Source organism: Octopus sinensis, linkage group LG22, assembly GCF_006345805.1.
Source record: "Octopus sinensis linkage group LG22, ASM634580v1, whole genome shotgun sequence".
NCBI lineage: Eukaryota > Metazoa > Mollusca > Cephalopoda > Octopoda > Octopodidae > Octopus > Octopus sinensis.
The window spans coordinates 18769913-18794912 of record NC_043018.1 but is presented as its reverse complement, the minus strand read 5'-3'; the positions used below and the strand labels follow the sequence as shown (position 1 = coordinate 18794912).

Genomic DNA, 25000 nt, shown 5'->3' with positions numbered 1-25000 from the left:
CAATTTTTCTGATTTGTCCAAACATTTAGTTGTTGCACATCTTTTTAAAAAGTCCACACATACATACAGCATATATATATATATGTATATATATATATATATGCACTTAGACATGCATACAAACACAAATTCAAAAATTTGTAAGTTCCTAGTTGAACATATATATACACACATATATATTATGATATATTGTTGGAATAGAAATCAGTTATTATTTTATAGACATAGATGTCGGATGTTAAGAGAAACAGTAGCTATCTACACTGGCCCAAAAACAACGCCAAAAAAATTCTTTTTTAAAAATCATATATGCTTTTGTGTGTCTTTATGTGTATGAATTCAAATATATTTGCGTTGATAATGTAGACATGCTTGCATTCAATTATTATCATCATTATTTTAAGTGTTGTTATGTCACCAACGAGTCTTTAGATTCACTTTAGCCATTTTCTCTGACTAAACCATTGATTACAATCCCCTTTTAACCGTTTCTTCACCTGCACCTCTTAAGCTATTAACAAAATTTTGTCTTTTTTTTTTTGTGCTGGAATTTGGTCTATAGCAAGTAAGAGGTGCCAAGCTTCTCAAACAAACATTTCAAGATTGAATAATTTTGAAATAAAGGATTTTATTTCCCTAAAAGTCTGAATATCTGGGATGGGTGTGGTTTGCAGTTTATTGTATTTTTGGAAGATTTATTTACCTTGACTTTAGAAATTAATTTTTTTCTTATATTTGCATAGAATAGATCTATAGTTATCATCAGGTGTCTTATTCTGGGATATGTGTATTATATTGAACGGGATTTATATTTTATTACACTTAGCTTTAAAATAAAGCTTTCTAGTTTGAAAGGAGTCGCAGTCTGGTTCTACATATATATCTAGGAATAAAGTGCCTGATGTGAAGATGAGACTGATCAAGGCCTACTGCTTTACATCAAAACAGATATAGACAAGCATGTAAATCTGTTTCGATATCAAAACAGATAAAAATGTTTCGATATCAAAACAGATAAAAATGTTCATATACATGGCTATGAGGTCATAAAAACATTGATCAAAACATTAAGGCACAAGGCCTTATATTTTAGAAGAAAAGATATGGTCTATTATATGGATCCCATCCCCTGAACATGACTGGTATTATTTTTTGTCAATCCCAGAAGAATGAAAGACGAAGTTGATCCGAGCAGAATTTGAACTTAGAACCTAGAGAACTGCAACAAAATACCACAAGGTATTTTGTTTGATACTCTTACAATTCTACCAGTCCACTGTCACAAAACCTTTCATCTGTATAAATGAGATAAACAGATTAAGTATAATAGCTAACTAACTGTCCCATTAATCACATTACAGTAATTAACTAAATGTATCTATCTGTAATTAACCAGTTATAATATTTATATGTCTCACTCATTGCATTAATGCAATTAGGTTAATTAGTTAATGAGGTTTCTCAATCAGTGGTGTGTTCAACGATACAGAAGTTGCCTATTGGCTTCAGGTAGAAGAGGAGTAGAATCACCTGGTTTCTGATGACGAGAAAATTGGTGATCTACTTTATAAACTTCAGGGGGGAAAGAAAAGGAATGGAAGTAGTGACATGCATGCCATTCCCGAGAGGAGCATTAATTGTGTGCGTGAAAAAAAGGAAGAGGAAGAAAAGAATGCATGAGAGTAGAGATGAAGGCTTGGTCAGGGGTGAGATGATGTCTTGCTGGGAGAGTTTATTGATTAAGTCAATTGTGCATGTTGATTCTGTTTTAAATACTTTTCACAGACTTTATCAAAGCTTTGAAGTTTAAGAATTTATTAATAATACCCCCCCCCACCCTCTCACTTTTTTTTATTTCAATATTTTTTTTTTCCTTTTTGTGTTTTATTCTAATAATTTTTTTTCGTTTTTATTATTATTATTATTATTATTATTATTATTATTATTATTATTTATCTCTATTCTAATTAAGAAGCTTATTACAGCATACTTTATCACAGCCGAAATATCACAACAGAGCCATGACTAACTAACTAACTAACTACTACTACTACTACTACTACTACTACTACTACTACTACTACTACTACTAATAATAATAATAATAATGATAATGATTATTATTATTATTATCATTATTATTATTATTATTATTATTATTATTATTATTATTATTATTATTATTATAATACAAAGAGAGGCAAACCACTATAACATGGAGCATTATACGTTTTTCTCTTTTTCTTTTTCTATCATTTACATGGTTATTCCAAGTTTGGATAAAATAAGGATTTCTAATTTTGGCATAATGCTACGAATATGCAAGGAATGTTTATAATTGGTTGAATCCAATCCAGAATGTGCAAAGCTAGCAGCAATTCTATCAAAGTGTGGAAGGGTGAAAGGCAGTCGACCATTGGGTTGGTCTTGTACTCAGCATCATCAAAGAACATTGGTAAATATCACAATGTGTTTCACCTGGCACTCCAACACTTTTTACTACTACTACTACTACTACTACTACCACTACTACCATCAACACATGTGATTGATAATATCTTTTATTAGCTATAATTGAATGAATTGTTTGTGGTATCTGAGTTGAACTTAAATTATTGTTGAACTGTTTCGTAAAGAAATAATTAGAGTAGTAGTAATAATAATAATAATAATAATAATAATAATAATAATAATAATAATAATAATAACAATAAAAATAATAAAAATAATAATCCTTGCTACTGAAGGTGCAAGGCCTGAAGTTTTTTTGGGAAGAGACTGGTCGGTTACATCGACCCTTAGTGTTTCACTGGTACTTAATTTATTGACCCTGAAAGGATGAAAGGCAAAGTTAGCTTTGGCAGAATTTGAACTTAGAACGTAAAGATGGACGAAATGCTGCTAAGCATTTTGCCTGGCATATTAACAACTCTGCCAGCTCGCTGCCATAATAATGATAATACGAATACTACTACTACTACTTCTAATAATAATAATAATAATAATGAGAATACTAAAAATGAACTTGACCTCTCTCAAAAATTTTTTTTAAAAAACAGGAAAGATAATCCAGAATCCTTGTCCAGTACTGGGTTGATTCCCAAATCTAATCAGTTCGTGCCAGTTATGAGGCCAAACATCCCTGAAAGTTTAATCCTAATCCATCCAATGGCTTTTGAGATATCTTGTCCACGGGCAAACAAACAAACAAACAAACACAACTGAAAACAATGCCTCTAAGGTGGAGGTAATAATAATAATGATAATAATAATAATAATAATAATATAATAATAATAATAATAATAATAATGAGTGTTTTTATTATAGGCACAAGGCCTGAAATTCTGGGGGAGGGGACTAGTCAGTTATATCAGCTCCAGTGCGCAACTGGTACTTACATTATTGACTCTGTGGGGTTGAAGGGCAAAGTTGAATTTGGATCTAAAATATGAAGATGGCCGAAATGCCACTTCACAAGTTGTTTAGTGTGCTAAGGATTGTGCCAGCTTGCTGCCTTAATAATAATAATAATAATAATAATAATAATAATAATATAATAATAATAATAATAATCATGATGATGATGATGATGATTTCAAATTTTGGCACAAGGCCAACAGTTTCAGGGGAGGGGTACATTGATTAGATCGACCCCAGTATGCAACTGGTACTTATTTTATCAACCCCCCGAAAAGATGAAAGGCAGAGCCAACATCGACAGACGAAATGCCACTAAGCATTACGCCCAGCATGCGACCGATTCTGCGAGTGGGAAGGGAAGAAGGAAGACAATGACAAACTGCAGAATAAAGGAATTGGTGCAGAAAACGCCAAGTGGGGATAACTCTGCATGCACACAAAAGCCCCTTTCCTTCATACATACATATGTGTGTGTATATCTAATATATATATATATATATATATATAATATACAATATATATAATACACATACACACACACACATATATATATATGTATGTATATATATGTTTATATATATATAAATATATATTTATATATATGTGTATATATATATATATGTTTATATATATATATGTGTATATATATTTATATATATACATGAATATATATATGTTTATATGTTTATATATTTATATATATTTATAGATATATACATGAATATATATATATATGTTTATATGTATATTTATATATATTTATATATACATGAATATATATATATATGTTTATATGTTATATATATATTTATATATATACATGAATATTATATATATGTTTATATGTTTATATATATATATTTATATATATATATGTTTATATATATATATATGTTTTGTGCATATGCATGTGTGTATATCTATAACCATGTATTTTGGCAATCTTTAAAAATGATCTATAGTTTGCTTGAGTTGATGGGCCAAAAAGTGTTGTGGGTAGGTTACAGAGTTAGAGGGAGGGTCGTGGTGGTATTTCAGGAAATTGTGGTGCCAGCAGTAGTGGTAGTGGTGGTATTTGAGATAACGGTGGTGGTGGTAGCAGCATTTGCAGTGGGAGTGTTTTATGAAACGGTAGTGGAAGCCAGCGTTGTAGTAAACAACAATTTTCATGCTAATGGCAATTTATATATATATTTTTTTTTTGTTAAAACAATAAACAACAACAACAGCAGCAGCAATAACAACAACAACAACCACATAAAACAACGACAATAAAAACTCAATAAAGTGAATGATAGCAGAAATTGTTGATAAATAGCATTGAATGTAAGAGTGACAAGAATCTTAAATGTTTGCTTCAGGTATTCAAATCGTCATAGAACTCACAACTGATAACTAATAATCATCTCTAATGCCAATAATGCCTTCTCTTTTATTGTTTCTCTTAGATTCTTCTCTCAGCCAGAAATAAAATTGAGATTTGATATCTTTTTTTTTTTCACCTGCTCATATATGTTTTTCTTTCAATAATTTTTATCTACTTTTCTTTTCTTTTTTTTTTTTTACCTTGGCGTGTTTCATTTCAAAATGTTATTCTATTGTCAGACATTTGTTTGCTCTTGTGACAGTTTGTTAGAATTTAGAATATCAAGTTTTCTTTGAGATGTCTATTCCGCACAGTTAAAGAATGTCTCAAGTATAGATTTTCTTTGGTTTGAAAGGGGCACTTGCTTTGGAATGAATGTGCATCTTTGATGTTCTTACTTTTTATTATTATTATTATTATTATTATTATTATTATTATTATTATTTCTGTTAAATCAACTTGAAATACCAATATTATTATTATTATTACTATTTTTATTAATTTTGGAAGAGCTGTGTGTGTTCTTATGATATACCTCACATTGACTAGATAAATGTACATTTATCCTACACACTTCTGTATCAATAGTTAATTGTTTGATCATATATGGTTTTACATTAATGCCTTGATTAGTGCTATTTTGTTTAGTGCTTCCCCCATTTAGTGCTGGTTTGATGTTGTGCTCTTTTTTACTTGGTGACAATATTTTCATTGGGGTGGCATCACTTTATTAGAATAATGGTACGCTGATATATAAGGAACTATAACTAATACTCATGCTTATTCCCAGACATTTTTTTTTTTTTTGTAACATGAATGGAAAATAGTCAAGTGCTGGAAATTCCTTTCAGGTGCTGGAGAAAAGCATGATGCTTGATGTGAAACTTTAGGAATTGGTGTGTGTGTGTGTGTGCTGTGGTGGTGGTGAGGGGGTTGATTGGAAGCTGCTAAATGTCAGTGGGGTGAATGTTGCTAATTCTTTAACTTTGACCATGCCAGTGATGTGGACCATCATGACAAATGAGAAAATTCTAAAGCTTCTGTTCTGACAATTTATACTCTACTAAATGTATTGAGTAATCTTTCAGTTTAATTCAGTAAAATTGTTTTTATTCTTATAGAACAAAAAGAAACATTAATATATACATACATACATTTTATATCACTATATATGTGTGTGTATATATGACGACTTGTTCAAGGAGTAAATTTTTTGAAGTTCAGTGGACAAAGAATCTTTAACCTGGCTTTCTAATTTCATTGTGACTTTAAAATCCCAATATATCGTGTTTGATTGTGTGAGGTTATTTAAAGTTATTTACTTGGAAGAAGGTGAGATAGAGAATGTCTGCTCAGCTGTTAGGCTACATCAAGCTTCTTCATGTGAATCACTCTTGAAAATAACCTATTAAACCTGTTCTTCAATCATGTGTCATAATGGTTCTGTACAACACTATTTCATTTAGATCTGCACTTTTAAGGGACATATCTATAGTTGAAACTGTGGTAAATATCATTCAATCAATGATCAATAACATTGACCCCTAACCATGCAGCGTACTACATCTCATTTTCTGCTTCAGAGAAATTATTAATTGCTGAAAAGTTTGACTCCCAAAGATGAAATATAAGAATTAATATAATCATATAATTATATTTATTTAACAAATATAATTATATAATTATATTTATATACCAAATATAATTTCAAAAGATTTTTTTTGATAATTTATAATTGAATGTAAAACATATTTAAAAGGGACTCTTTTGATTCTCATTTTGGTGTTCCCCGTTCCCCCCTGTCACAACACCCTCAGGACTCCATTTCGAATGAAATACATAACGGAGGTGGCAATTAATTTTGGAAATAATGAAGAATTTAATACAATTTAATAAAATAGCCAACTATTTTCATTAATTAGTTGTTCAAGTGAGCTTTGATGAAGCAGGGTTACAGTGAAAGGTGTTCCTACCATGACCTTCATGTCTACTATAGTAAAGAAAAAAAATGATTACATTTTCTGTGATCTTCACTTATTAAGACAGTGAGGTGTGAGATCAAGGGGACATTTAGCTGCTCTTTCAACCTGGTTGTGTGGCCATGTGGAAGCCCTCACTTGTTCATGTGTGTGTGTATGTCTGTGTGTGTGTGTGTGTAGAGGGATAGATAAATAGATAGATAGATATAAATGTGTGTGGTGTCACTAAGACTCAACTAAAGATTTTTCCTTGTCTTTTGTGTTTCATCTCTACTATCAATTCCCTATCAACTGTATCAAAGGCATTGAAACCACTAGAATCCTTAGTCAGGCAGCAGTTGAAGGCTTAATTTTTTTTCCCTTTTCTAGTTTGTTTAATTTTACCTTGTGTCTTCATCTTGAGACACACACATACACGTCTATAATATTTATATATAGTAATAACAACTTGTGGATGGAAATTCATAGGGTTTATCACAACACATGTTTCTGCATCCCACATTTTCATAAGTCAAGAATTTTTCATATTCATAATATTATTATTATTTAAGATTAGGAGCTTTTAAGAGTGCATTCTGGGGCATTCACCCAAAACAAATTAAACAGATATACATACATATATATATATATATATATAATATCAAGTTAGTTATTGGAAGATACCAGTAATTTAGGTAGGCATGGGGTCTACTGAAAGTATTTAGTTTCGTCCTATGCTATTTCGATGTTCAATCCTGTCCAATTTTATTGGTCCCACAGAAGTTAATAAAATATGTGTCGAGAACTAAAACATTAGGATGGATTCTGTCATTGTTTCTTTTCCAATCAATAAGTTCCACCAGTAATATACTGGGTTATGTATGTGATTTCAACAGAATATTTTCATTTCTTTTCAACTATTGATCTTGTAGTAACAAAAGACAGCTTCATTATTTACAAAAAAAAATTTGTTTTCTTATAAATATTTATAGGCATTTATCCATGTATTTATTTATGTTTTTTTTTTGTTAATTTGTTTCCCGGTTCTTGTTTAGCATGGAAATGTGGATAATGTTTATTTCTAGTGCCACCGTTATTGTACCTTCTACTACTACTGCTGCTGCTGCTGTTGTTGTTGTTGCAAGATCCCCTGCCTCTTAGTTTGGGAGATGTTTGATATTACAAAGAAAGAATTATCTTTTAAAACACATATAATTATGGATATTTCAAAGAATCTGAGGTGTGTCTGTTGGAACCAAGGAAACATTGGTTTTTTTCCCTATTGGATTTTCAAAGTTGCAGCCAGAGCAACAATGATAACAACGACAAGTATAACATAAATAAATATAAATAATAATAATAATAATAATAATAATAATAATAATAATAATAATAATAATAATAATAATGATGTTGATGATGATGATTTTTAACATTGGCACAAGTCTAGAAATTTGAGGAAAGCAACCAGCTGATTATATCAACCCCCCAAAATTTAGCTGGTACTTTATTTTGTCAATCCCAAAGGAATGAACAAGAAATTAGACTTTGGCTGGAGTTGAACCCAGAACAATGTTACAAGACATTTTGCTTGATGCTTTAACAGTTCTGCCAGTAGTGGTGGTGGTGGTGGTGGTTTCTAATATAGGCACAAAGCCTGAGTTGTAGAAGGGGCAAGGTTTAGCCAATTAAATTGACCCCCAGTACTTCACTGGTACTTTATTTTATTGGCCCCCGAAAGGGTGAAATGTAAAGTTGGCTTTGGCAGGATTTGAACTCGGGACATAAAAAGCTACAACAAATCCTGCAAAGCAGTCTTTCAGATGTGCTAATGATTGTGCCATCTCACTGCCCTAATAACAATAACAATAATAATAATAATGATAATAATAATGTATTTGCCACAATGATTTCTTATATTAGCCACAAGGGCCGAAAACATGGGGACAGTACAAGGGTGAAATGCAAAAAGGGCAATAACAGACAGAAACAAATGGGTGGCTGGTTTAGTTACAAGGGGTAAAAGTGGGGGGTGGGGAAGATGGACCAAAACAATAAAGGCACATTAATAAACAATAATAATAATAATAATAATGAAAAACATAATGATGATGGACTTTGAAAATTTATGATGTCACAGCCTCATTTAAAATATTTTTTTTAACGAGAATTCTGTTGATTTATAACAACCCCTCCACACTGATTTTGATTGTCATGCATATTTATATAAGTTTAAATACATATATACATACATGTGTGTGTGTGTATATAATATATATATAAGTACATACATGTGTGTATATATATATATATATATATATAGTTCAAATACATATGTACATACATACATCTGTGTGTGTGTCTGTAGAAGGTTGAAATACATATGTATATACATGTGTGTATGTGTGTGTACATTTATGTATATATGGATAGTCTGATGATGGCTTAGATGGCTGAAACTTCGAATTCACTGTCAATACTATTCTTGTTAAAGAATAAATTTATACTCTACCAAATGTATTGAGTAATTTTTCAGTTTAATTCAGTAAAATTGTTTTTTTTCTTATAGAATAAAAAGAAACATTGATATATACATACATACATTTTATATCACTATATATGTGTGTGTATATATCATATATATATATATATATATATATATGTATATATATATATAATGTATGTATTTTTCCTTTTGAAGGGTGCATCTCAAAGCGCATAAAAATCATGTAAATATTGGGTTCAAAAACTGCTTTCGATAGAAAAAAGTTGAAGACTGCCCTTGGGGGGATGAAGTCACATTTGTTAACCTAATATTTGCCTGTTATTATTCACAACTTTATGTGTTTCAAGATTCACTATCCACCCGTCCCACCCCACCCCTGGCCATGCAAAAAAGAATTATTTCATATTCTCTTGAATGTTAATAAATTCTTTGATGTCTGCAATACACATATCGATATATATATGTGGTGTATATATATATATAATATATACGTATATATATATATATATATATATATATATATATATATATATACATACACATATATGTACATATATATATGTATATATATATAATATATATATATATATACACATATATATGTACACATATATATACACATATATGTACATATATATATATAATATATATATATATATATACGTACATATAATATATATATATATATATATATATATACATACACATATACACACATATATATGTATATTAATAACCATGTCTTTTCGAATGAAAATATGAAAGGAACTAAATACATGCCTGGGACTTGTACATCTTTTAATTAACCTTCAAAATTGATTAAAATCTGAATTCCCCCCCCGCCCCCGTCGGGATTTGATCTCAGAACGTATAGGGATAAAACCTGATGCTATACCACGCACAGCCTGTTGCTCTTACTTCTCCTACCACTCAACCATTCTTACAATAACAACACATGAGAAGCATCTTGTGAGAGAGAGAGTAGACCTAGTAGAAGACTTAGGCAACTTTATTTGAAGGTGTTTAGTTTTTTTTTGGGTTTGTTATTTAGTTTTATTTTGTGTTTGTGTAAATTTTGATAACTGTTTTATTTCTTTGTTATAGATTGGCTCCTCTTCTTCTTCATTGAGTAAACAAAAGTTAGAGCACACACACAACAGACACACACACACACATGCATATGTATTCATGTAAAGTTTGTGTGTGTGTATATATATATATATATATATATATATACGCGAGAAAGAAGCAACAAGAATGGATAGGTTTTTAGTACAATCGTTTCATACAAGGACAATCGTTTCATACAACGATTGTACTAAAAACCTATCCATTCTTGTTGCTTCTTTCTCGCTTATAATCCCCCACATTACTGTATTGTTAAAACAGTATAGTTTTTTTTTGGTGCATCTAAGTTAGGTACCATATTCAAGTATTCATTTAAATTAACTTGAATCTTTATTGCTTTTTGTATATAATATAGATATTAGATATATATATATATATAATATATATATATATTTATAAATGTGTGTTTATTTACATATATATTTGTGCATGTATGTATATGTATCTTTCTCTCTCTCTCTCTCTCTCTCTCTCTCTCTCTTATGTATATATATATGTGTGTATATGCACACACACACACATGCATGTACAAATAAAAACTATGATGTATCTACAAACTTCTTGAGTTGGTAAAAAAAAAAGATCTTGACATACTAAAATATTTTTTTACTTCCACATTATGATGTTCAGTGTACACACACACACACACACACACACATACTGACACAAACACACACACATACTGACACAAACACACACACACATTCACACACACTCACACACAATTTTGACAAATATCCACACATGCAGACATATATATATATATATATATATATATATACACACACACACAAAGACACACATATACTGACACAAACACACAGACATCCACACACACGCACACACACGCACACACACACTGACAGAAACACACTGACACAAACACACACACATGCAACACACACACACACACACACACACATATATATATACACAAAGACACATACACGTACACACACATACTCATACACAACACACACACAAACACACACACACACAGAGTTGTTTGCACACCTACATATTTGTCGTTCTAATGATGGATGGTAGCAAGAAAGCAATATCTATAATAAACAGTTCACAGAAGCTTAAACAATAATTTGTTTTGATGAGATGCACAGACAGCTCTGTTATTGTTGGCTTTATTGTTACAGCGATCACTGCCACGACTGCCATGACCACCACCACTGCCGCCACCAACACCGCCATCTCTATCGTTACCATTATTAGTACCTCTACCTCTAACTGCTATTCTGCTGGTGATTAGCATTATTGGCACCCCTGACCCTACCAGCAGCCACCACTACCACCATCGCTGCCACTACCAACCACCACCACCACACCACCACCACCACAACCACCATGTATACAGACCTAATTTACACTGATTCCAAAGATCATATTTGTATAGGAATCATTGAAATCCTTATTTTATTCGACTATTTAAGATGTGAATATTTATATTGATCAGCCAAATTAAGTCTTAGACTAAAGAAAAGTATCATTCTTGTAACTGTTGTTGTCGTCTGTGACCAAGAATATCCGAACAACATCCGAACTATGTAACCCAAATTTATTCTATGTACACAGGGAAATTATAGAAACTTATCATGTATTATTTTTAACTATATTTTTTTTGTTTTCCGTTATCATGTTGTTTTTGTTTAACCCTTGGTTTGCCCCCTAGGTCTACAATCAAAAGCATTCCAGCCATGACTGTTCCATTTGTTTAAAACCATATTCGTCTGATATGTTCTGTTTTTAGTATTATAGATAGAAGTGTGATTTAAAGAATTTTGCTGCTATTTCTTCTGTATTAAGTTATCACATAGAGCCTCCTTCCATTCTTGGCCATTGGAAGAAAGGCAATGCAATGCCCATGACCATTTACTTGGCCTCCAAGACTGGTGGAATGGAAGGAAGGAGGGAGGGAAGAAATACGTTATTCTGAGACTAGAAGCCTGTTCTTATTGCTTGCCAAAAAATGGGGTCTGTGAAAGGCAAACGATGTGCCCAAGGTGATGGTGTTAGACTAGATGAGGGATTAAGTTTAGTGCTCAGATAGGCATTGGTCAGATTTGAACTTAGAACACGAAGGTCTACAACAAATAACATAAGGCATTTGTCATGATTTTCTTACAGCTCTACCAAATCATTGTCTTGTAAAAGCTATCTTCAGCAGGATTTGAACCCAGAATCAACAGAATTGGGACAGATACCATGAGGCATTCAATCGAACATTCTAATGATTCTGCCAATTTGTTACATTGTTGTGTATTACATAACAAAGCCAATTCAAATCTGTTTGGTGTTGTTGGCATTGGTGCATTGTCCAAATTTTGTTACAATGCTGGTCTTGAGTATTTCTGTTGAATTTGATACCTGCTGTCAATCTATAGAATCTATAGAATTATCTACAATGTTTATTCTCATTTTCTTTGCTCTATTTATGTAAAAATATTTGCAAAGAATACCTTTTCCCCATGGCAACAAATACACATCTATTGAATATTTGGATAAATATCAGCCTAAATATTTTTATGATAAACCCAGCACATAATAATCTCATGCTAAAACTATCTCAAATATGTTTTTATTCTTGAAGAAGCATTACTGTATGTTTGACATGGGACCACATTTGTCCATGTGTTGATCTTCAAATATATTTAACTGTCTTTTATAACGAGTTTCATTTCCTTTGTACATTGGCTGCGTAATATATGCATCTACGTGTGTTTGTATTTGTGCATTGTTGATAAGGAATAACCGTTTGTCAATGGCAAAGCATATTCACTACCAGATCTAATATTCTGTTAACGCTGTCGTGTTTTCCAGGCTTCTCTCTGTTGAACTTAACACTTCAAAATATAAATACTTGTTGAGCCAATAATTAAAAAAAAAAAAAAAGAAACAAAAATGAAACAGAAAAATAGAGCCTTCAATGCAATTATGTTAATCACTTTTATTTCTCAACTAACGAAGTCTGTGTCAGTGTGAAAAGCAAATAAACATCAGATTTCATTGAAAGCTCTTTATTTAAATGTTAATGTTTTCTCCAGGATTAATTGTAGCTTTGATTTGTTACACGGTTACTAAAGAAAACAACAGTCACAGTTGATCTGTTTCGGCTGTACAAAGAGTATATTATTAGTGTTGTAGATTGTACAGCCATGGATGTACTAAAATTTATTAGTAGATCTATAGATTGTAAAATTTTGTCTCTATTACTAATAATATGTTACTAAATCTATAAATTGTATAATTTCGGCTCTGTTTCTAATTGTATGTTAGTAGTTCTATAGATCGTATAGTTTTGGCTCTATTACTCATAGTATGTTGGTAGTTTTGTGACTGTGTCTCTCTACATCCATTCACCTACTTACTGTATACTTGTATTTCAGTACATTTATTACGTTAGGAAATAATCTTGTCATTTTTGCCATAATCTTGTTCTTTAGTCATAGCACTTCAAATGTGACCTCCTCACCTTTGTCATAATCTTGTTACTCTTGTCCTAGTCTTGTTACTTTAGTCATAGTACTTTCGTTATGACCTTGTCACTCTAGTCATTGCTACTTCCATCATAATTTTATCACGTTTGTCATAGTCATGTCACTTTAGTCACAGTGTTATTACCTTAGCCGTAACCTTATTAATTTAGTCATAGGCTCACATGGAGAACAAGAGAACATTTGTGCCTTAAATTCTTCCTTTTCCCCACTTCTGATCCCAACCCTTCTCCCTATAATGGACGCAACAATGCTGTGAGAATGATTTGTGATAGAAAAAACAAGGCCTTAAATTTGGGGGTAAGGGTTCTTGTTGGTTATACTGTATTTGACCCCAGCATTTGACTGATATGGGTTTTATCAGCACCAGAAGGATTTAAAAAAAAGAAAGTATAGTCTACCATTATGTAACAACAACAACAACAACAATAGCAACAACAGTAATGATAATAGTTTCTTTGGGTTAATGATTCAATTGCAGGGCATGACTGGGGCTGAGTAATACTGATTTGATTTGACCCCTGGAGGGGAGGTGAAAGGGTGAGAGGAATTGAACTGAGAATATATAGTAACTATGCTGGCCTAAATAATTACAAAGTATCTCATTTGGCTCTCTGCCATTTATGCCACTTCACTGCCAACACCAACAACAACAGCAACAACAGTAATAATGATAATAATAATCACAGCCTTATTTTATAATCGCCCTCCTCCTCCGTTCTTTTAAATATTCAGAGAGTTTATACTCTCTGATATGATCCTTAACCACAACTTTTGTTTTGATTGTCATGTTTAATTACGCATTATGAAATACATACATAGACATATATAGATACATAACTCATATATACATGCATATATATATATATGCAGATGTATATTTGTGTGTGTATATTATAATATTATATATATATATATATAATATATATATGTGTATATATATATATATATATATATAATATGTATATATATATGTATATATATATATATATTGTATATATAATATGTAATATATAATGATATATATGTATATATATTAGTATATATATATATGTATATATATATATATATATGTATATATAATATATATATATATGTTATATAGATATATATATATATATATATATATAGTATGTGTATATATATATATATATAGATATATATATGTGTATATATATATATGTATACATACATACATACACACATGCATGTATATACACACATTCATATAAACATACATACATTCTTGGCATGAAATGGTGCATGTTTGGCGTGAGAGCCTATTCATTGCAATCTTCCGTTCATCGATGCCACATCTATTATCAGTTGGCCTTGTTAAATAATTGGCTATTCTTCAGATCGCATTCATAGAAGGGAAACGGTTTATTTAAGATTATAGCCGTGCAGAGAATCACGACAAGCAATATGGATAAGAACAACGTTAGCGTAGAATTGGCGACAACTCTAAGAAAAATCTGCAGCTCTCAAATCTCATTGATTGAATTCTTTAAGTGTGTGAGTTTTAGTCTCCTTGAATAAAGTTGACTCGTGTTAAAATATGAGCTTGTTATCTCTCTACTGTCTGTGAACTCCAGACAAATCAATGAATATGAATTTCTCTCTCTTCAATGGTTTGTTGGCACAATGATTGATGTCGGGTTCATAGTTGTGTCGAGGGATGTGTAGAAAGGGTGGGGTTGGCTCCATTCACATATTGATCCATTGGATTATTTGCTGAACTGATTGAAACGTTATCATTATGCATTGATTTGAAGGAATGATACATCAGAATTGGTTTGCTACCCTCCAAAGAAGCTGACCGTTCTATAAAAGTACATTGCAAGTGTTATTGGATTTTGAGAAGTTTGAATGTGAATTTTGATTCTGAGCTGTTGTTCACAACAGAGGGCTTATCGTCCTTATACAAGTGATCTGCAAGGTACCTCTCTGGCAGGGGTGGGCTAAGAGTAATAAGGGCCCTTGGGCATAACTGTTTACCAGGCCCCTTAACATTGATAAGTTAACATGTAGAGTGCAGACCCCTCGCAGCTCCAGGCCCTTGGGCAGTGCCTGATTGACCAATGGCTCAGTCTGCCCCTGCTCTTTGGGGTACCTATTAATGGAGACATGTCCCTGCCAGAGGCACACAACTGGAGACTTGGGACAGGTATAAATGTCAGACTCTTCTGCCGAGAGACCAGCACCATGTTGATCTGGTCACCTGTAGTTGTTGGAAGAAAGGCAACCATACGTAGGACCTCAGGGTGGAAGAAACCCTAAAGGGTAAAAGAGGCAGTGTAGGATGGAAAAGATAGTGTGGGGTGGAAGAGACAGTGTGGGGTGGAAGACATAGTGCTAATTTTAAGGGTGAATGGGCCAACTCTCAGCATGCATCTGTAGGGTAAAGAAAATAACTGGGGAACAGCAGTGGTTCTCAGCATTCAGAGCAATCTTGGATGTTTTGGGTTCCTTGATTGGCCCCCTAAGGGACCCTAACTGCCACCATTCACTATACTAGGATACCTTGTTTTATTGTTCTTGTATTCTGATGTTTTCCATTCCTGCTTTATTTTCGCAGAACCAATTCTGTGAAAAACCTCCACTATTAATCATAATCTGTCCTTATATCATTCCCTTTTACATCATCCTTGTAGCAAATAGGGAATTATCGTCATCATCATTATCATCGTCATCATCATTCAGTAATATTTTTATTCTATGCTTTCACTGCACTACATAATGCAGCACTGTGCACTGGGTATGTGCAAAGTTTTTGTTTTTGTTTTTTTTTTATTTCGATTGTATTGATGCTATTCTAATACATGATCTCTCCCCCCCTCTTGTGCTCATTCTCCTTACTATCCCTGTTTATATGTTCTGGGATTTGGATTATCTGTTTCTCTGTTTATAATCAGGGATTGTTTCTGCTTCCAAACTCAACATTATTATTATTATTATTATTATTATTATTATTATTATTATTATTATTATTATTATTCTATGTTTGACTTTTGCTTTATATTTGTACAAGTTGGCTCCAAGTCTCACCCAGAGACCTCAAGAGACAACAGGTTGAAGTTCACGTTGTTGTTATGCCTAGTGTGCCATATATTTGGTTTTTTTTTTGGTGTTGTACTATTATTATTATTATTATTATTATTATTATTATTATTATTGTTATTATTATTGTTGATCTGAGTTTAAATTCTACTGGGGTCAACTTTGCCTTTCGTCCTTTCTAGGTCGATAAACTAAGTACCAGTTATACACTGAGGTTGATATAATCACCTAGCTCCTCTCCCAGAATTTCAGCCCTCATGCCTATAGTAGAAAAGGTTGTTATTCAATTAGTCATCCATTTAACCAATTAACTGGTGGATTGCTTGATTAATTGTCTGGTCAATCAATTTGTTCAGTTTGTCAGAGTCCTTTTGTCGCCATTCGCTACCTCATCGATGACATACTCTCATTACTCCACGTCTGCCTGTTGTTGTTGTTATTGTTATTGTTGTTGTTGTTATTGAGTTGTTACCCCAGTCTCTGTGGTACATAGATAGACAAACAAATATGATGTATCCCATTCTGATGTAGAATGGATGTACATCATACCAGTCTAGTAATGCCTCCACTCTGTTTTCGTGTTCTGCATCCTCTCTTTTAGTATGTCAGGAAGGTTCTATTTATTTATCCATTTTAATTTTTTTTTTTGGTGTGGGGGCAGTAGAGGCAAGTAATGGATGAGAGACGATAGATTTTTTTTTTTTATCATTTATTTGGAAGAACTTTACAACCCAGCCAAGAATTTTGGGCACAGAGGTAGAATATTAGCACCAGAATCTAGTTTGGTGTCTATCTGGAAATTTAGTATTTGAACCAAGAGTAGAAAAGGCTGAAAGAAACTGGCTTTGGTGTGTGGGTGGGTGGGGTGGTGCTTCTGGTTTGTCTAGGTGTTTGTGGGCGACATTAAAGACAATTGGATATACAGTTGCAAGAACTTTGTATCTACATCTTCATGCACGTTCTGTCTACAAGTACTTCACCTGTACATGGTAGTGCGTACTACGTCTATACATCACTGATGCTCTAAATCTACGTTTTGGTGCATTATCTCTATAGGAATCAGTGCAATCCATCTCTACGCCATAATACATTTTGTGACTACATTTTAGCAGTTATATTCTCTTGCTATTAATTAAGCCTACATTTTATGGTAAGCTGCTATCATTGAGGTTTGTATGTGGGCTGGAAGAATAGAGATGAGTAGACAGACGTCGGTCCTTTTAACTCATATTGAAATGCGAGGCGATTGTTGTTTTATGACACAGGAAGCATTAAATAAATAAATAAATAAATACATAAATACAAACAAATAAAACAAACACAGCCAATTGTTTTGTTTGTTTTTGTAGTTGTTTCTTAGCTGCAGCTTTCATGCAGTGTATAGAAATTAAACGAATGCAACAACTAATTAATATAGTCCATAAGAGGACAATTAAACTGATTTTGTAGTCTTTTGTGAAGCAATCTCTGCGGAAAGTGGAAGAAGAAACGAGTTAGAAGCTGTGGCAGCTGTTTATAAAAGCTCTCTACTCTGAGGTTGTTTTACTACTTTCATTCTCCGTACTATTCTGATAATGGCTTATACAGGTTCTAAAAGAAAGCGTCTTGAATTGGCGTTGCCATTGTTGGCCAACCAAATAATTGGGATTCACTGTGGTGCTGTAATCAACCCTTTTTTTCACTTGTCTTTTCCTGGACAAATCAATTGGAGAAGAAACAACCCTGTGAAGTCCCAATTTTTTGAGCCAGTTGTGTCTGCTATGGACCTCAACAATAGCTGCTAGGTGACCCCGTGCACCTTTAATAATCGGATCAACTTTCTGGGGCTCATTATCAATACTGTGGATATTGTTGTTTTTATCATGGTGTGTCTGGTCATCATTTTATGCAGATTTATTCACCATGATGGTCAGCAGTCGGCTGCATGGCCTATTGTTGACCATCCACAGTTTCATTTTTGTTTTTTAAATAAAACCACTTGTCTTTCCAAGAAGACATACTTGAAGAAAAAATTTTTTTTCTAATTTTATTTTGTCTTTTTTTTTTGCCAGAACATGGATATTTATAGATTATTTTTGAAATTTTTTATGGAGGAGAAAAAAAAAAGCCCTAATATTTTAAAATTTTCATGGAATTTTGAAGAAATGTTCTAGCATAGATTATACATACATACATACATACATATATATATATATATATATATATACTTTTACTGTTTCCAGTCATTGGACTGTGGCCATGCTGGAGCACAACCGCTAAAAGTTTTAGTTGTTCATATCAACCTTATTACTTATTTCAGTCAGATGTTTATTTTAACAGTATCTGTTTGCTGAACCGCTATATTTAAATTCTGCTTCCTCCCATTTTTAAAGACAAAAAAAAAAAAGTTCTAAAAAATAAAAAATTCTTTGAAGGATGTCATCTTTTCAAAGACTCAAATGACAATAACTTTTATTCCTCAAAATTCTATTTTTTTTTTTTTTACAACAAGCTTATGTTTTTTTCTTTCTTTCTTTCTTTTCTGTTTTCATTTTCTGATTTGTGCAAGAAAAGCAAAGTTGTCAAAATTCCATTAGAATTCAATCTGATTCCATCATCGAGGTGAAAGTAATGAATGTAGTGAGAGAGGGAGAGAAAGAGGGAGAGAAAAAGAGGGAGAGAGAGAGAGAGAGAGGGGGAGAGAGGTTTTGAGTTGAGGTTTTGAAAATCAATTTATGCCAAGAATTATTGAAGTGAGTGACAAGAATGTGGTAACTAAGAAAGTTACTTGTCTGAGGTGTTAGAAAATAAGGTCAGAGAGGGGGATGGAGGGAGGGAGGAATAGACTGAGGGAGAAAAAGGGAGGGATAGACAAAGAGGGTGAGTGAGAGGGATTGAGAGAGAGAGAGAGAGAGGGAGGAAGGACAACCTTTCACCTTTCTTTCCTACACACTAACATCCTGACCCTTTCACAAAAAAAAAAAAAAAATTATATTAAAAAAAAAATGAAAAGAATAAATCAAAAAAATGTTCTTTGGGTGAAGCTGGACCAGATGGGGGAGTAGGAAGAGGAGGGAGAATAAGAGAGGTGTGTGAGGAGGGGTAATGTGTGTGGCTAGATTGTGTGTGTGTCTTAATATTAGTGTATGAGTGTGTTGTGTGTGTATGTGTGCGTGTTTGCGTGTGGAGGTATGTCTGTGTTTTAGTAGTTGTGTGCATGTGTGTTTGTGTGTGTGTGTGTGTGTGTGTACAAAGTTTCAGTTGTGGGCCACTCTCCCTTTGTCAGTGCTAGTCTCTGATATATACAAACATTTTGTAAGATCCCAGAAAATTTTTGGTCCCAGATGCAATGTGACCCCTACCCCACCCCCACTTCGTAGGCCCTGTGTGTGTTTGCATGTATGTATGTTTGTGTGTTTCAGTATTAGAATGCTTCTATACTTTGGTATATTCCTGTGCATGTTTTAATATGTGTATGTATGTTTTTTGCAAATGTTTATGTGTGGGTTTTTCATGTGTGCGTGTCATTTTTGAATATTTTTAATTTGTGTGTGTGTGTGTGTGTATGGTTTAATATTGTATATATGTGTGTGTGTGTCTTGGTGTTTGCATCTTTGCATGTATATAGATCTGTGTATGGTTGTGTTTTAGTATTTGTATGTTTGTGTATCTGTATATGAATTTATATGTGTGTGTGTGTGTTTTTGCACATATATATATGTGTGTGTACGTGTATGAATTTATGTGTGTGTTTTTGCAAATATATGTGTGTGCGTGTGTGTGTGTGTGTGCATATTTATGAATTAATGTGTGTGTGTTTTTTCACATATATAAGTGTGAGTATATGTATGAATTTATGTGTCTGAGTGTATGTGTGTTTGCACATATGTATATGTGTGTGCATGTATGACTATATATATGTGTGTGAGTGTGTGTGTGTTTGCGCATATATATGTGTGTGAGTGTTTGTGTTTTTGTAAATATATATGTGTGTGTGTATGTATGAATTAATATGCGTGTGTATGTGTATGAATTTATATGCATGTGTGTGTATGTGCATGTGTGAGTTTTTGCACATATATATGTGTGTACGTGTATGACTTTATCTCTGTGTGAGTGTGTCCGTCCTTTTGCACATATATTTGTGTGCGTTCATATATATGTATATATGTGTAAATGTGTGTAAATGTGTAAGAAGAGGGAAGAGGAGGAGGAGGAGGTGAAATCACAAAATAAACTCTGAGATTCACATTTTGTTTTTCCGTTCTTGACATTAACAAGTAACTTGTAGAGAGTTTCAAAAAAAAAAAAAATTAAAAAGCAACCCCCAAATCAAAGAAAAACAAAATAATATATCAAACAAAAAACAACAAATTTTAATGAAGATTTTTGTAATATGCAATGAACAAACTGGAATGTTATTTAGATTTTAACGTATATTTTTGTTAATTAGCTATTTTTGTTTAGTTTTGTTTCGTCTTTTTTTTGTTTCTGTTAATAATTCATCTTTCCACCCTTCTCTTTCTTCCCCTCCTCTCTCTCTGCATCTCTTTGTGCCACACTCTCACACACACACACACACACACACACATTCACACATGTACACATGCACATATTTTCACTCATAGATGCAAAATTTATTTTTTTATTATTAAAGAAGAATGCGTCTGAAAACATTTTTAATTGTTTCCCCATATCATGGATAAAAACATAAAAATTGATTTAATTTTAGCATTAGAAAACAATCAGTTTCACCAAATAATAGAAAAAAAAAATTTACACAATTTAATTTTTTTTTTTTGCAAATATTATTATTATTATTATTATTATTATTAATATTTTTCTTTACAATTTCTATTCAATGGGACAATTGTATGACATGGTGTGTTCCTTTCTCTTTTGATAAGCCTAATCTAGGAACATTTCAGACTATTTTTTTTTTTTCTTTTCTAAAGGTATTTCCCATGTAGTTTTTATAAAGAAGAATTAGTGATCAGAACTTTGCTGTGACTTTCCGACATAAAATGATGTGTATGAAAGCTTTACGGAAATCCTCATTGAATATTGTGTAGAGTAATGGGTTTAGGGTTGAATTGACGTAACCGAGCCAAATGATAAAAGATTGCAAATGTGGATTGATTCCACAGTTTGAGCAGAAACTACGAATTACATACATAAAGGTGAACGGCATCCAACAGAGGCAGAAAATGGCCATGATAAGTGCCATTCTCTTCGTTGCTCGCTGTTCTCGCTGCTCAAATCGACGTTTGACATTGGCATTCATCAGCGCCGGCTTTGTCGACTTTTCTGGCATTTTCTGTAGAGTGTGAACCCTGTGTTTTCCCTTGCGGGACTTAGAATCATTCTTTGAGAACTCACTGATGATGTTGATGGCTCTCTGGCGCATGGTCTTGGAAGCTTTAGCATTGGCCGATTCCTCGGATTTCTCCAGTGCTGCTTTCGAATCTGCTGCAGGCGCTGCAGCGGTGCAGTTTTCCTTCTCCGAGTCGCTGTGGGAAGTCGATGTGACCATGAGCAGCTCTCTTTCCGAGTCGGTTGTCTCTGGTGCACACTTCAGAAGCTGACCTTCCAGTTTGGCATTACTTGTCGTATCACTCTCTGACGACATCACCAAAGTTGCAGTTTTATCTGCGTGGTCATCATCGGTCAAAGCAGATTCATCAGTTTCAATGGACAACAACTGACTGCTCTGACGGTTGTCAGTCGGCCACATGTTGCCATTGGTCGTCTGTTTCTCCAATGGATGCATTTCAAACGTTTCTTCTGTTTTCGGTGAAGACACGGTAGATTTCTCTTTTGAGTTTTTGAACTGGGTCTGGCCCTGGATTTTTGCTTGTCGTGCCTTTGACCGTTTTCGTAGTTCCATAAAAATACGCACATAAATGAAAAACATCAAAAACATTGGTATTATAAAAGAACCAAATGCTGAGTAGAGTACAAAACTCTGTGTCATGAACAAGATACAGTCGTGAGCTTTGATTAAGGTATTGAACTGGAAAAATGTTGTTAGCATATGGCGCCAGCCGATGAAAGGTGCAATTGAGATTACAATAGAAAAGAGCCAAACGGTTATGATGTAAAATATGGCTCGCTTTGAAGTGTCTTGTGTTTGGTACCATATCGGGTAAACAGTGGCTGTGTATCTATCGACAGCAATTGTACACAGTCCCCAAATAGAAGCAGTACAATACAAAACATCTATGCACAACCATAACATGCAAGTAATGTTTCCAAACACCCAGTAGCCGAGGACATCGTAGCTTGCTGAGATTGGAAGTACTGTGACAGATAACAAGAAGTCACTTATCGCTAGATTACCTATCAAGCAGTTCGATAAAGTTCTTAATCCTTTGTATTTGTACAAAGCTAGAAGCACCATGAAATTGCCGAATATTGTCAGCACTATTATAAATCCCAGAATTATCGCTACAGCTAAAAGAACAACAAAGGAATCGTAACGAGTTGAACAGATTGGTTCCAGCAGAAGCCATCCTGTTGTATTAACACCACATGGATTAGATTTATTGAGCCATTCACTGTCATTGAAATTCTGTTCTATCTCTTTCAATTTCGAGTCATTCGGTACCTTCACATCGGCAAACAAGTCGTCTTTGCTTAAGAATTTTGAAGAATTCATTTTAGCGTCCCTGTCGATTTAAAGCTGTATAAAATTTTTTAATGCATGTTTTTTTTTACCTTGTGTTTTTTAAAAACATATTGCAGCTAATTCTGTCTCCTCATTCTCTCATTTCTCTTCCTCATCAATACATCGGTAAATGTTCACTCGTAGGATTGTATTCCAGCTGAAATAATAATAAAAAAAGTAATAATAATAATAATGATAATAATAATAATAATGATGATAATAATAATAATAATGATAATAATAATAATAATGATAATAATAATAATGATAATAATAATAATGATGATAATAATAATAATAATAATAATAATAATGATAATGATAATAATGATAATAATAATAATAATGATGATAATAATAATAATAATAATAATGATAATAATAATAATAATGATAATAATAATAATGATAATAATAATAATGATAATGATAATGATAATAATAATAATAATAATAATAATAATGATGATGATGATGATGATAATAATCCTTTCTGCTATAGGCACAAGGCCTGAAATTTGTGGGGAGGGGACTAGTCGATTATATCGACCCCAGTGTTTCACTGGTACTTAATTTATGGACCCCGAAAAGATGAAAGTATAAGTCGACCTTGGCGGAATTTGAACTCAGAACATAGCAACGGCTGAAATACCGCTAAGCATGTTGTCTGGTGCGCTAACGATCCTGCCAGCTCGCTGCCTTCGTTAATAATGATAATGATATTAACAGCAACAATCCTTTCTAATATGGGCATAAACCCTGAAAGTTTGGGGAGGGCACTGATCAATTACATTGACCCCCAGTGCATGACTAGTACTTATTTCAGCGACTCATAAAAAATGCAAAGCAAAGCCGACTTTGGTGGCATTTGAACTTGGAACATAAGGCCAGAAGAGATGCTGTGAATCATTTTGTCCAGCTTGCTAATGATTCTGCCAGCGCACTATATTAACAACAACAACAACAATAATTATTATTATTATAATGATAATAATGACAATTCTTTCTACTATTGGCACAAGGCCAACAGTACTGGGGGAGGGGGTGGAGTGAGTCAATTACATCGACCCCAGTATGGAACTGGTACTTATTCTATTGACCCTGAAAGGACGAAAGGCAAAGTTGGCCTTGGCGGAATTTGAATCCAGAAAGTAAAACTGGAAGAAATGCCACTTAGCATTTTGTCCAACGATGGTTTCAGATTTTGGTGCAAGGCCAAGAATTTTAAGGGGAGGCTGCTAACTTGGTTACATTGACCCCCCCCACTGCTGCTCCCAGTACTTGATTAGTACCTTATGTTGTTCATCGCCAGAAGGATGAAAGACAATGTTGCCCTTGATGGGATTTGAACCGGGAACGTAGATGCTTGGAAAAAATACAGCAAAGCATTTCGTTTGATGCTCTAACTC

The 25000-nt window shown here is 33.0% G+C and overlaps 2 protein-coding genes across 2 annotated transcripts in view; one reads left to right on the top strand and one right to left on the bottom strand.

Annotated features, from left to right (window-relative positions):
- Positions 1-25000, top strand: part of LOC115223118 (phosphatidylinositide phosphatase SAC2-like) — a 612947-nt gene that overhangs the window by 167673 nt on the left and 420274 nt on the right.
- On the bottom strand, positions 11068-23742 carry LOC118767499 (octopamine receptor 2-like). Its single transcript, XM_036512162.1, has 2 exons — positions 21495-23742; positions 11068-11093 (listed from the first exon to the last, which is right to left on the bottom strand). The coding sequence occupies exon 1, from the start codon at positions 23580-23582 to the stop codon at positions 21918-21920; it is 1665 nt and encodes a 554-aa protein (XP_036368055.1). The 5' UTR covers positions 23583-23742; the 3' UTR covers positions 11068-11093; positions 21495-21917.